This window comes from Ascidiella aspersa, chromosome 4 (genome assembly GCF_963924565.1).
Source record: "Ascidiella aspersa chromosome 4, kaAscAspe10.2, whole genome shotgun sequence".
Lineage (NCBI taxonomy): Eukaryota > Metazoa > Chordata > Ascidiacea > Phlebobranchia > Ascidiidae > Ascidiella > Ascidiella aspersa.
Window position 1 is genome coordinate 233951 of NC_139450.1, and position 12287 is coordinate 246237.

The window sequence follows — 12287 nt, forward strand, 5'->3', positions numbered from 1 at the left end:
AATAAGTTTTGAGGTTTTTTTCAGTAGAATTTGGTTGATAACAACCTAAATCAACTGGCGTTTCAAAACTTAAGAAAAATAATTAAACTTAAGGTTAATATTAAAAGCAAAACTTTTTAACATTTAAACTCTTAGGCATAATAAGGCAAAAAACATATTTTAGGCAAAAAAGCTAAAAAACTAAATTCCAAACATTGAACAGCCCACGTTTAAAGAGTTTTAAAAGCGAAACACTTTACTTTTCCTAAAGTTGAAAAAAGCGATGCGTAAGCGGAAACTAGATCGGATGAGAGAACGACGCGAAATGCGGAAGACGTGTACGCCCTCTAGTGACGAAGATGACGCCAATTACGTAAGTTAAAAGTCACGTGATCGAAGTATCGGTTTTGAGCCGATAGTCGATAATAGCTGGTTGTTGTATCCAGGAGTGTCTGATACTGGACATTTCTTCCGGTACCCGATATTTTAGACAAAACTAAAGCTCAACCCGAAACCGTCGCCCAAAAAAAATCGATGAAATTAAAACTTCCAGATAGAAAGAAATGCTTTGGCGCTGAAAACTTAGTTTCCCTTTTTCTCGTCACCGATATCGCCCTAGTATCGGACGAGCACCGATACTACCACTTGGTATCGGGTATCGGGTACGATCCGATATTATCGGACATCTCCAGTGTTATCGATGCTGGGGATTTTTAGGCGATCTATTCGCACTGAGGATAGAACTTGTTTGTTTATCTTTATAATCTCCCGAAAAGTTTTTCTATTGGCTACTGGGCCACATTAATCGGCCCAAGCTTTGTCGCATCACATTCGTCAACAAATGGTGGTTATGACGTCACAAAACCGCAAAAACCTTAGAGCCCTAAATATGACGCAATATTTGACGTTTCCTTTACAAAAAACTTACTTTTTTACAATTTTTTTTCGTGGTCTTGGATTTCTTTAGAGGGTAAGTTTCGCTTTCTGACGGAATTCGTGAAACTTGTTAGAACTTCATCGATGAGAACTGCTGTGGCAGTGGCAAGCTGACAACTGACACGGTGTCAGTGACACGTGCACTTGACGGGAAGCCTGCCAGGTGCTACAAAAGAAAAACCGCCAGAAAGAAGCCTAAAAAACGCAAGAAAGCAAGAAAGAAGCCAAAAGAGTGCAAAAAGAAGCGACGGCAAAGAACCAAGAAATATATTGAGCTGCCGAGAAAAAGCAGCTACAATCTTGCGCAAAAACTAAACCGAAAGCAGAAGCGAAAAGAAAAGAAGTTCTTTTGTCTGTGGTAGTTGCGTGTACTTTGAAATAAATGCAAATGTGGAATAGTCCGTTTGCTGTTGAATGGTTGGTTAGAAGCTAACCGGCTTTGCTCGTTCTTAAGTTTAAATGTAGGTTTCGTTCGGCGTTATTTTTTAGTTAATGATACAAGTTTGTATCGAATCGTCTTGACCATTATGATGCCGATTTACTCAAACTTTTTTGACTTGAGATTCAGTGACGAGCAACATTGCAGATCCTTGCATAGTCCACCTTAAAATACCTTGTTTATTAACCTAAAATCTGAGGTTAGTATTATTAACTGCACTAAATTAGTAGCCTACAAAATATATTTTAGTTTTCAGGTTTTATACATAAAATGGTTATGTTGGTTGAAAATACTTTGTGGCTATTCATAAAGTACTTTCTTGGGGCAATTTTCATTGCCAAACATATTTTTGTACGAAGGGTACTTATAGTGATCCAGTCTTCTAAAAATGACTGATCTTGTTAAATAATTCGGTTAAACCGATGTTTCTCTTGAGTTTCTCGCGAGTTTTTATTCCACAAGCCTCATACTTGCATTTGCCCCAGAGTAATGTTTTCGCTGTGAGCCAAGTATTTTTCATCTCGAATGTAATTAAAAGGCGAACCAGTTAAGAAGGGCTGCCGTAAAACTATAACAATAAAAAATAAAGGTTTTACAGAGTAGAATTAAAATTAAACTATAAGCAGGCTAGCTTGTTAAGGCTATTATCTGAATTAGTTTTATGTAGAGTTTATTAAAAGTTATTTATTTTACATTTAATTTAGGAATTATTTAAGATATCTGTGTCAGTTGTATTCAGGCCCTTCAGTACATAAGTTCGACAAACAACTTCTAATTGAATTTCTTTAATTGTTGCTGATAATTGTAATCTAATAAATGCTTGCTTAATTTAGAACCGCATCATGAATGACAACAACTGTTGTGGCAGTGGCAAGCTGACGACTGACACGGTGTCGTCAGTGGCACATAACCTTGACAGAAAGCCTGCCAGGTGCCACAGAAGAATTCAAAGGAAGTTGAAAGCGAAGAAGAAAAAAGTTGAAAAATGTTGCAAGAAGAACAACAGCAGAGAGGATTGTAGGAAGAAAAGATACAAGATTTCGAGAAAAATTGCGAAAAAAATTAAGCCGAGGGACAAAAAGTTTTACTGTCTCTGGTAGAAAACATTAAATGAATTGAATGATTAAGAAAACATTACAAGTGTTTTGCAAATTTTTATGTTGATAGTCGTACTTGTTTAATTCTAAACCTGGAATTCTAATGTTAATGTTTAACGTCGAATTGTATTTTAATGTTGACCAGCTTTCAAACAACCGTGTATCAGGTCAAAATAGAAATATGAGAAATTGCAATTTATTAATTTGGAAGGACCTAATGTTTATCTTACTTCTCTTTTTTGAAACTTAACCCTTTTTGCCTTCGCTGCTGCGTTAGCGGATTATTTTTGCGGTTTGCGAAGTTTTATTTAAACTCCACTCGACCATAAATCAAACTGAACTATCGAAAAACTAGCAACTTCATTTGTATTTTGCTTTTTTGTTTAATGCCTTTGATCTTCTGACAGAAGAAATAAATGCTGAACTAAAATTAGTTGGTGATTTTGTGTCTCAGGTATTTTTTAAATAAAAAAGAGAAATCTTTGCATCTTTTATAGGGATATTTAAAGAAATTCAAGATGTGACAATAGCCACATTGTTTTGTAGTAAAAGGGCATTTATCTTTGACAAATTACATACTTTACCCTTTACCTGTTATTTTTTTCTAACGACATAAATAAATTATATGTCAGATTAAGGGTTAACAATTTCTCAATTGGGTGTTCCCTTTGCATATTAAACTTAAGAAGAAAGGCCCTGCTCAAAATCAGATTTTACGAGAGCAGGGGCGGATCTAGGATTTATGTTGAGGGGGTCATAAAAGAAAATTAGGCATAAAAAATGTGACGTTTTATATTAAAAAATAAACACATTCGTGCAGTGTGAAAAGTGTCTCCACTAATCACTGAAAGTTGTATCCAATAATTCCTCTGGGTAAAGCAGAGTTAAAATTTGAAATATAACTTATACTGACATTGGATGGATTTTTAAGACTGCGTTGATCCCTCAAATACTTAAATACAGTTAAATATTTCGACTTGAAATGAGCCAAATCACTTTAAACCACTTTCTACCTACGGTTTGTCAATCTATAGATAAGTTAGAACCAATGGTTATTTGTTTTTGCAGAAGTTGTTCGGTGGCAAGTTGGCAGGTGTCAGTGGCACACCGAGCAGTGACAAGTTGTCAGTGACACTTGCCATGAACGTGCCAACCCGCCACGAGGTTATTTGCTTGAGGCGGGAGAACGACCACATCAAGGTGAACACGAGGATCCCAAGATGCAAGATCTTCAAGAAGAACAAGGTTGCGATCCAGGACTTCGAGAGGAAAAGGAATGCGATCTTGCGGAGGATGGAAAGAGACAAAATCATGAGGAGGGAAAGAAGATTCATCAGATTCCGTTAAACTGTGATGTTTTAAGTTGAATAAAGTTTGCAAACGTTGATCGTTCAAGGATTTTAAACTTTTAATTTAAACTATTTCGATTGTTTAGTAATGACGTCATCGGTATCGTATCGGATATTTTTGTCTAAAATATCGGTTGGTCGTATCGAAATAAAGAGCTAATTATCGGACATCCCTCTAGTGGGCTAATGTTATATCATTATCAAAAGTTAAATATGAGGAAAGGTTTGTTCGAAACGTTCACGCAATGTTCGTAACAGGTTCATTTATTTCCCCGACTTATTTGCTTTTCGATTTGCTAACAACAAACCACATTGTTATAAATTTCGAAGACAAGAACAGTGTTGGGAACACCGTTTCTACGGTTTGCATCACACACTTGCATCAGCGCCCCAGTAAAGTAAACATGATATGTTCTGGGTGCTACAAAAAAAAAGCAGTTTTAAGTATAGTTTAAACGCAGAAAGTTTAGTTCCATTTAGCCTGATGAAAAAATACTTAAAACATATATTTTATGAAAAAGCGTTTTTTGGGTCAACAATGTCCAAGTTTAAGGAAAATCGTCAAAATAAAGATAACATAAATATTTGCTCTGAAATGGTGTTTTTTGAGCAACTTCTCTTAAATATTAATCGATAGCTTGTAAATAGTTTGTATTACTGGGTTGTAATGTTAGTTCCATTACTAATAATTTCAAGGAAGCAAATTGTTCCCTAAGGAAAATAATTTAGTTTAAATTAGAGCTTTAAAAGTTAAAGTGCTGTAACTGAAATCGCGCATAACTCAAAAGAAAGGGTGAAACAGTTTTGCATTAACGCAGTTCAACGTTTTTGAAAAACATAGTTTGCTGCATAAATAAAGCCTATAGTTTTTTGGTGTAGATCAGGACGTTTTAAACTGGGGCTCGCTCAGCGAGTTTAAGTGGTGGCGAGTAAGTCCGTATGAACTTTATACAGTGAAAAAAATTGCGATTTGTCTGTTTGGTATGCTAATGGCAAACCAATGCAAAAACAAACCCTTTAAATAGGCCTACACAATACTTCAAAAAAGTAAGGCCAAAGCGGACAATGAGAAATATTTTGTTTTAAACTGTTAAATCTAGGAAGTCGCAAATTTTTTTAGTAAATTTAAAGGCGTCACAGGCAGAAATATGAGCAATGCCATCAGCGTTGCACAAACATCGTCCTCAGACCTTACAAAAACAAGCCAAGCACAAGCATTAATGAGACATGTTTTCATAGCGATCTAATCGGTCCCCTGCTTTATGTAAGCCGATGGCAACCTTGTGTTAGAACCTGAGGTCGTAGTAAGGCTTGTATCACTTGCTGCTGTGGAATAATGCTTCCTGGAAAGCTCTGCTTAATTGTGGCCTTGATTGCTGCTTCCATAGAGTGCTTAATCGCACACGATTTGAATTGTGTTTTCCCGCCTCGCAGAACAAACGCATTACGTCATTTCGTGAAGGACTCAGCCATCTTGGATCACTCGATGAGACAGGTGAAATATGTTGAGGTTTTTTTTTAACTTACTGTATTAATCAAAGTCAGTCATTAATCAAAGTCAGTCAAGTTTGTTGCCGAGGAGATTTCTTCTTATTTACACAATCAGCAATAATGTTAAGGTTTATTACTTTATATGGGTTTTACTTTTAACATGTGTCAGTTTAAAATTTTCTTAATGCGTAAAATGCATTTTTGAAGTACTACATATTGTATAGTGTAATTATTATCTTTCCTAACTGTCGACGTAATGCAAACATAAAAACAATCAACGTGTTTACAAATTTGCCCCACAAACACAGAATCAAATCATACTCTAATTTTTTGTTGGACAAAATATTAACCACTGCTTTGATCAGTTTAACAGAGTTTGTTTCTTTCAGTTGTTTAGAAGGAACTTGCAATGTAGCTTCAACATTCAAATCCCTGTGAGTATTTCTTCACATAAACTAACATAATTTCTTTTATTTGACAAAATAAAGCTCGATAATGAACGTCGAAGCCGAATAGATCGAATAAGTTCAAATTATCTTAATAAAGACGTTTCTAAACCTGCTCGCATCGTCATCAGTTAATAAGACTTAAATTTATTCAAACCTCACTTAAAAGGTAAAACGCAATCCTTACATTCATTATCAAGCTAACTTACAAATCCCTTAATAAAGCGTACCTGATTAATATTAATATATTCCTAAAAACTCACTTAACGCTATTCTAATCTAATCTCTTCTTTTTAGCACTTGACATCTTCAAATCCTTCTTATCAAGATTTAACTGATTTCATGGTTTCAACCAGTAAGTTTGTGTTGTCTGAAAATATATATAAAGCAAAGCAAACGGTTTCATTACAATTATTTGGCGTTTGATTTTGTCACGTACAAGTGTTTTTTAGCCTGCTTGTCAAGTAAACTAGTTGGGTAAGCTATTCATACTACAACGCAGTGATGTCAATGATTTGACTTAAGCTACTTTTTTTTAAAAGACTTAAATTGACTTAAGGTTTTAGAAAAATGAACTATTTGGGTGTTTCTGTGAAATATTTTTTGTTAGTTTTGTACTTCTATTTCTGCTCGTAAAATAGTTTGAATTTGCAAATTAAAACATCGCTTGAAATCTACACTCACCACCCAACGTAAACCATTTAATACAGTGTGGTCCAACTGCAGTCCGCGGGCCAAAGTTGGCTCGCGAGCTCCGCTGTTTTGGCCCGCGAACTGATGGTCTTTGCTTCCATCTAGCAATATCACTTCAATTTTTGGTTCTTTGTTATTGTAATTAACAAAAAAACTTCGTAAATGATACACGCTTCACTATTTTTAAATTGTCAAAGTGATATTTAATTGAAAATGCTGAAGTGCTTTTTGTAGGGGGGCGAAAGGCATTGGAAAATTACCAAAGGAGGTGCGGCTGAAAAAAGGTTAAAAAACACTGCCATGGGCTATGTATAATTTGCCAGCAATAAGCCTAAGAATCGCAAAAAAAAACATTGTGGCCCGCAAGATAAAAAAAAAGTTTTTGGCCCGCAATGAAAAGAAGTTGGACCGCGCTGATTCAATACTACAGTATACTTTGCTCAACCTTACATTTCAGCTTCGTCGGTCCTGGAAGGAATACTTTCCCAGCCTAGCACCTGTGCACTACCCCCTTCCCGCGTACAAGCCGCTCTACTTCGCAAAGCAAATCACTTAAAATACCTCAAACATGCTCTTGTTAAGGTAACAACAAAAACCCTAGTTATTATAAACCAGCTTAACTTATTAGTTTTTGGAGGCAGGTTTGGCGTGGTTGCTATTTTTGTTTATCTATATGTCAAGTTATCTTAAACAAAGTGTACATTTTTCAAACATTTTCCTAAACTGCTGCTATTTCTATTTACTTGAGATACCGCTACATTTCGCGTCTTCTGACGTTTGAACCTTGAGTATAAAAATTACATCAATTAATTAATTTTGTCGTTTTTTGTTTTTTAATGTAGTTTTTAATTTTATAACGTGCTAAACGTTATTGTTAACGGTGGAAAAAAACGTCCGATTCAGAGAACTATAAAGGGTTTAAATTTTACCAAATCTAGTAGCATCAATCAACTGCAGCAGTTTTTTTATAAAGTTCGAATAATTTTGTTATTTTTAATTTGGTTGCATCATGTTAAAGAAACCAACTGCAGCAGCTTATATCATTTTTTTCTTTTTAGTGTGACGCGCAGAAAGCCACAAATGAGGTGAAACTTGTTGTTTGTGGGAGAGTGGCGACAAAATTTATCAAGAGATTCGCTAAAGTTCTCACCAAACCAACAAATCAACGAAGACATTACTTCCAACTACTCAAGCTTCACCTTATAAAGACACCAATGATGTTTTGTAAACTTCGTTGGTAGAAAGTGGAACAGGACACAGGGGATCCAGGGGGGAACTCGGCTATGTTCCCCCAAAAGTATATTTTAAGCCTATTTTTGTTTACACCACGTAAATTAAATGAATCCGGCCCGTGGCATATTTCCTTAATGAAGATAAAGTAGCCTACGGTTGAAGTGGTGCCTGGTGCCCAGCCCTAAAGTAAAGCAAAAAAAAAATTCCGCGAGGCGCTGCTTTGCATTAGTTTTACTAATCTGTACAGCTTTCATATGTTTTAACTTTTTACTTACTTTTATTATTACTTTACGTGTATTTTACTTTCCTTATAGGAACTGTCCAACCAGTATAGCCGGAATATATATTCCTTTAAAATATATCTGATCCTGTTTTCACTCTGGTTTTTAAACTTAACTTATTGTGATTGAATTGGTGTAGTGTTAAGTAAAAATGTATTTGTTCTTCATAGCTCTGTGTTTCGTTCAAAACTTGCGACATCGATTTATTAACCAACGCAATTACAAATTTGAATGAAATGCATTTATTTTATTTAACTCTTTGATTCTTGGGTAATATAAGTCAATTCTCCGTCTAAATATCTTCAGTCCATCATCTGCAAAATACAAAGAAAACCTTTTAAATATAGATAACCAGAAAGTAAAAAATAAATAACATAGTATTCATCAAAAGTTGAAGTTGAGTATTTAAGTTTTATACTTTTACGTTAAGTAATAAAGCATACAAGGTAAACCTTACGATACAGTAGTTTAGAAAAGCTGAATAACGTACCAAGCTTGGTCTGTGGACTCTACATTGCTTGAATCTGCTTCATCTTTTGAATCGTACCATTGCCTGTCAGCAGCATCAGGAGAATCTCCGTCTTTTGCGTCGTAATGAGCAAGGCCAATCCATTGAGGTTTGGCGGAATTAGAATCAGCATCTTTATCGTTATCGTACCATGTTCTTTCGGCATCGTTGTTGTACCACTGTCTGTCAGCAGAATCTTTATTGTTATCGTACCACTGTCGGTCAGCAGAATCGTACCAAGATCTTTTGCTGGAAGGATCTACTTTGGCATCATACCAGGTTCTTTCAGCATCGTTGTTGTACCACTGTCTGTCAGCAGAATCGTACCAAGATCTTTTGCTAGATGGATCAACTTTAGCATCGTACCACTGTCTGTCAGCAGAATCTTTATTGTTATCGTACCACTGTCTGTCAGCAGAATCGTACCAAGATCTTTTGCTAGATGGATCAACTTTAGCATCGTACCACTGTCTGTCAGCAGAATCTTTATTGTTATCGTACCACTGCCTGTCAGCAGAATCGTACCAAGATCTTTTGCTGGAAGGATCTACTTTAGCATCATACCAGGTTCTTTCAGCATCGTTGTTGTACCACTGCCTGTCAGCGGAATCATACCAAGATCTTTTGCTAGATGGATCAACTTTAGCATCGTACCACTGTCTGTCAGCAGAATCTTTCTTGTTATCGTACCAGGTTCGTTCAGCATCGTTTGCTGTACCGTACCAAGCTTTTTTGCTAGGATCAACTTTAGCATCGTACCAGGTTCTTTCGGCATCGTTGTTGTACCACTGTCTGTCAGCAGAATCTTTATTGTTATCGTACCAGGTTCTTTCAGCATCGTTATCGTACCACTGTCTGTCAGCAGAATCGTACCAAGATCTTTTGCTAGAAGGATCAACTTTAGCATCGTACCACTGTCTGTCAGCATAATCTTTATTGTTATCGTACCAGGTTCTTTCAGCATCGTTTGCTGTACCGTACCAAGCTTTTTTGCTAGGATCTACTTTACCATCGTACCATGTTCTTTCGGCATCGTTGTTGTACCATTGCCTGTCAGCGGAATCGTACCACTGTCTGTCAGCAGAATCTTTATTGTTATCGTACCAGGTTCTTTCAGCATCGTTATCGTACCACTGTCTGTCAGCAGAATCTTTATTGTTATCGTACCAGGTTCTTTCAGCATCGTTATCGTACCATTGTCTGTCAGCAGAATCAGTTTTAGCTTCGGGTGTTTTCGCGTCTGGTTTTTTCGAGTCAGGTGATTCGCTGTCGGTTATTGCTTCATACCACGCGCGGTCGAAAGCCGGTTTGCTTTTGTCATCTTCTTTGCTGACATCGTACCAGGCTCTGCCGTTTTTAAAGTCGAACAGCGCGTGAATATTTCTCACGTTGCTTGAAGTTTGGTCCAAGTTGCTGCGAAGGTTTATCGAGAGAGATTTACCGGCGCAGAAAGGCACAAGGCCGACTAGAAGGAGAACACACACTATTCTATACATTTTACTTGTGGTGTGGTTTGCAGCTGACGAGGCCTTTTTATGCAAAGCAGGGTCGGGTTTCGGTTGAAAGTTGGAAGCACAATTTGTTTGGTACAATTGACTTGTGGTAAGTTTAAAGGAAAGCTTGAATTGAATCAGCGCTGTTTGATTGGTTTTCGGAAACGAACCAACACTTCCTTTGCGAAGTATAGTGGCTTATTGTCGGGAGTGACTACTCGTGTATCACTCATTATGCAACTCTTCCTAGTTTTAGCGCTTGGGGACAAATATAGCTACAGGGAAAACGCAGAACGCTTTACGCTTCACACAAAGTTTGTTCCACAAAACTAAACCTATTTCTGCGATTACAACCGACATTGCTGGCTGCTTCTGATGAGTAAGCAAAGTTCACAGGAAATTATCGTACGCGTATAATGCTTTATAAATGTGCTGACGTTTGATTATGCAACTTAAAAAAACAAAGAAAATATTGTTTTATCAGACCAAAAAGTACAATCATTTTAGACCATACGATTTTATATGTTAATAAAATGAAAAGTTAGTTTGACGAATTGTTTTCTTGTACAAGGGGATTCTGCTTTAAAGGTGAATCACAAAAAGATTAAAACAAAATAATTCAAAAATCCAATAGTCTTAGTTATTGTGTTAAACCTAATGTGATTGATTTTTATCAGTAAAAAAAGTTTTCACATAATAGCTGCCCATCATTCAAACTCTACCGTTTCGTGCTTGGGAGCCTTTAATTAACGTTAATACTGAACACACGAAAGGTGTTTAGTCTTTCAAACTAAATATGTGGCATTGACATTTTTATACGGCGATTTGCAAATATTTGTTTAAGGCTGTTTCTTGTACATTTATAGGATAAACCAGCGTTTCTCAACCTCTGTTCGCGGCGATCGGAATACTAGGCCTAAGTTTACCAGCAAAGCCCAATTTCCTCAATGTACTTTTTCTAGGTGAACAAAGGTGAGAAATTATTATTATTCAGCTTGAATTTATTCAATTTAAGACGTGTGTTCGTATTGCCTCTGCTTCAAGTGTTGGATAAATATTGGTCAAAACCTATCTTAATAAATCTAACCATGTAAAACTACTGCAGTCGGCGAACCAACCAAATCAAACTGCGACACAATGTTAGATCACAATCCATAGGTTTAGCAACACTGGAAAAAAAAACTCAATATTGACAGCTAACATTTCTAGTAGAAATTACCAATGTGGTAAACCGAATTGCTAAATATTTAGTTGATTGTGGTAAACCGAAAAATAAAAAACAATTAACATAGAATACTTAAACATGTTATTTTCTTAAAATTTTTCAGGAAACTTTAGCGATTAATTTGTTCTCAACATTTGTTTGAAATAATGCAAGAACTGCCGGAAAAGGTTTTAAAATACGAACATTTTTTAAACGAACGGTTGCGTGTTGATTTAAGGTAAGGGTTCAGTTTAAATTTTGTTTAATAATTTTGCGAATATTGTTGATTTTTCTCAGAGTTTTGTCTGAACAAAGAGACAAATGCTACGAAGAAATATCTCAATATTGTCAACTTCTTGCCATAATAGAAAGACAACTCATCGATGCTAAAGGCCCAATAAAAGCACAAGTTGATTTGGGATGCCATTTCTATGCACAAGCAGTTGTGTAAGTATATTTTGAACATCCTTGTTTTATAGAACATATATATATGCATTGTAAACATTGTTGTTGCTTTTACAATTTGCTTTTTATAAACATTTACAATCAAAACTATTCTGATATCAATATTTTTTCAGGCCTGATCCAAGCCACATTTGCGTTTATGTTGGTTATGGATTCTACGTTGAATTTACACCAAAAGAAGCAACAAAATTTGTAAAGAAAAAGACAAAACTGCTGGAGGAAAATGCAAAAAAACTCTCAGAATCAATGACTTCTGTCCGAGCACAAATTCGAACTGTTTTGGAAGGTTTACGAGAACTACAAGGATTGTCAAACCAGACATGAAAACCAACTGAGCTTTACACTAGAGAAGAACTTCTTAAAGGCAGTGGATGCTTCCAAGTTGTTATGGATAAAAACTGCAATTAGTTTCAACACTGCCGCCAAACTTTACAAAAGATGTGCCAGTTTATAGTTTAAACAGAATTGCTCAAATTTGACTTTGAAACAATAAATTTTGACATTATTATTTATTCTTACTGAATAAATTCCATGTGCTAACCTAATTTTTTCCTTTTTTAGTTGTAATCATGCTTCAATTTCTACTATGGGCCTAAAGCCCTTATTTTGACATTATTAGCTGGAAACCATGATCCTGTCGTTAATTTGCTACTTTTTACTTTCCAACCAGGTT

General features: G+C 35.9%; 2 protein-coding genes across 2 annotated transcripts; one reads left to right on the forward strand and one right to left on the reverse strand.

The window, feature by feature from the left end:
* Positions 1-8080: 8080 nt before the first annotated feature.
* LOC146146492 (uncharacterized) lies at positions 8081-9948 on the reverse strand. Its single transcript, XM_083387228.1, has 2 exons — positions 8435-9948; positions 8081-8258 (listed from the first exon to the last, which is right to left on the reverse strand). Coding segments are annotated over exons 1-2 (1515 nt in total). The 3' UTR covers positions 8081-8257.
* Positions 9949-11247: 1299 nt separating this feature from the next.
* LOC146146493 (protein UXT-like) lies at positions 11248-12284 on the forward strand. Its single transcript, XM_083387242.1, has 3 exons — positions 11248-11387; positions 11447-11596; positions 11728-12284. Exons 1-3 carry the CDS (start codon positions 11317-11319, stop codon positions 11936-11938), a joined length of 432 nt encoding a protein of 143 aa, XP_083243368.1. The 5' UTR covers positions 11248-11316; the 3' UTR covers positions 11939-12284.
* The last annotated feature ends 3 nt before the right edge of the window (positions 12285-12287 follow it).

Excerpts from the sequence above, each read along its gene's own strand:
- LOC146146492 (XM_083387228.1), bottom strand. The coding sequence starts at position 9,948 with ATGTATAGAATAGTGTGTGTTCTCCTTCTAGTCGGCCTTGTGCCTTTC.
- LOC146146493 (XM_083387242.1), top strand. The coding sequence starts at position 11,317 with ATGCAAGAACTGCCGGAAAAGGTTTTAAAATACGAACATTTTTTAAAC. Across the intron at positions 11,388-11,446 it reads CGGTTGCGTGTTGATTTAAG|AGTTTTGTCTGAACAAAGAG; the intron begins GTAAGGGTTCAG and ends GATTTTTCTCAG. Across the intron at positions 11,597-11,727 it reads TTCTATGCACAAGCAGTTGT|GCCTGATCCAAGCCACATTT; the intron begins GTAAGTATATTT and ends ATATTTTTTCAG.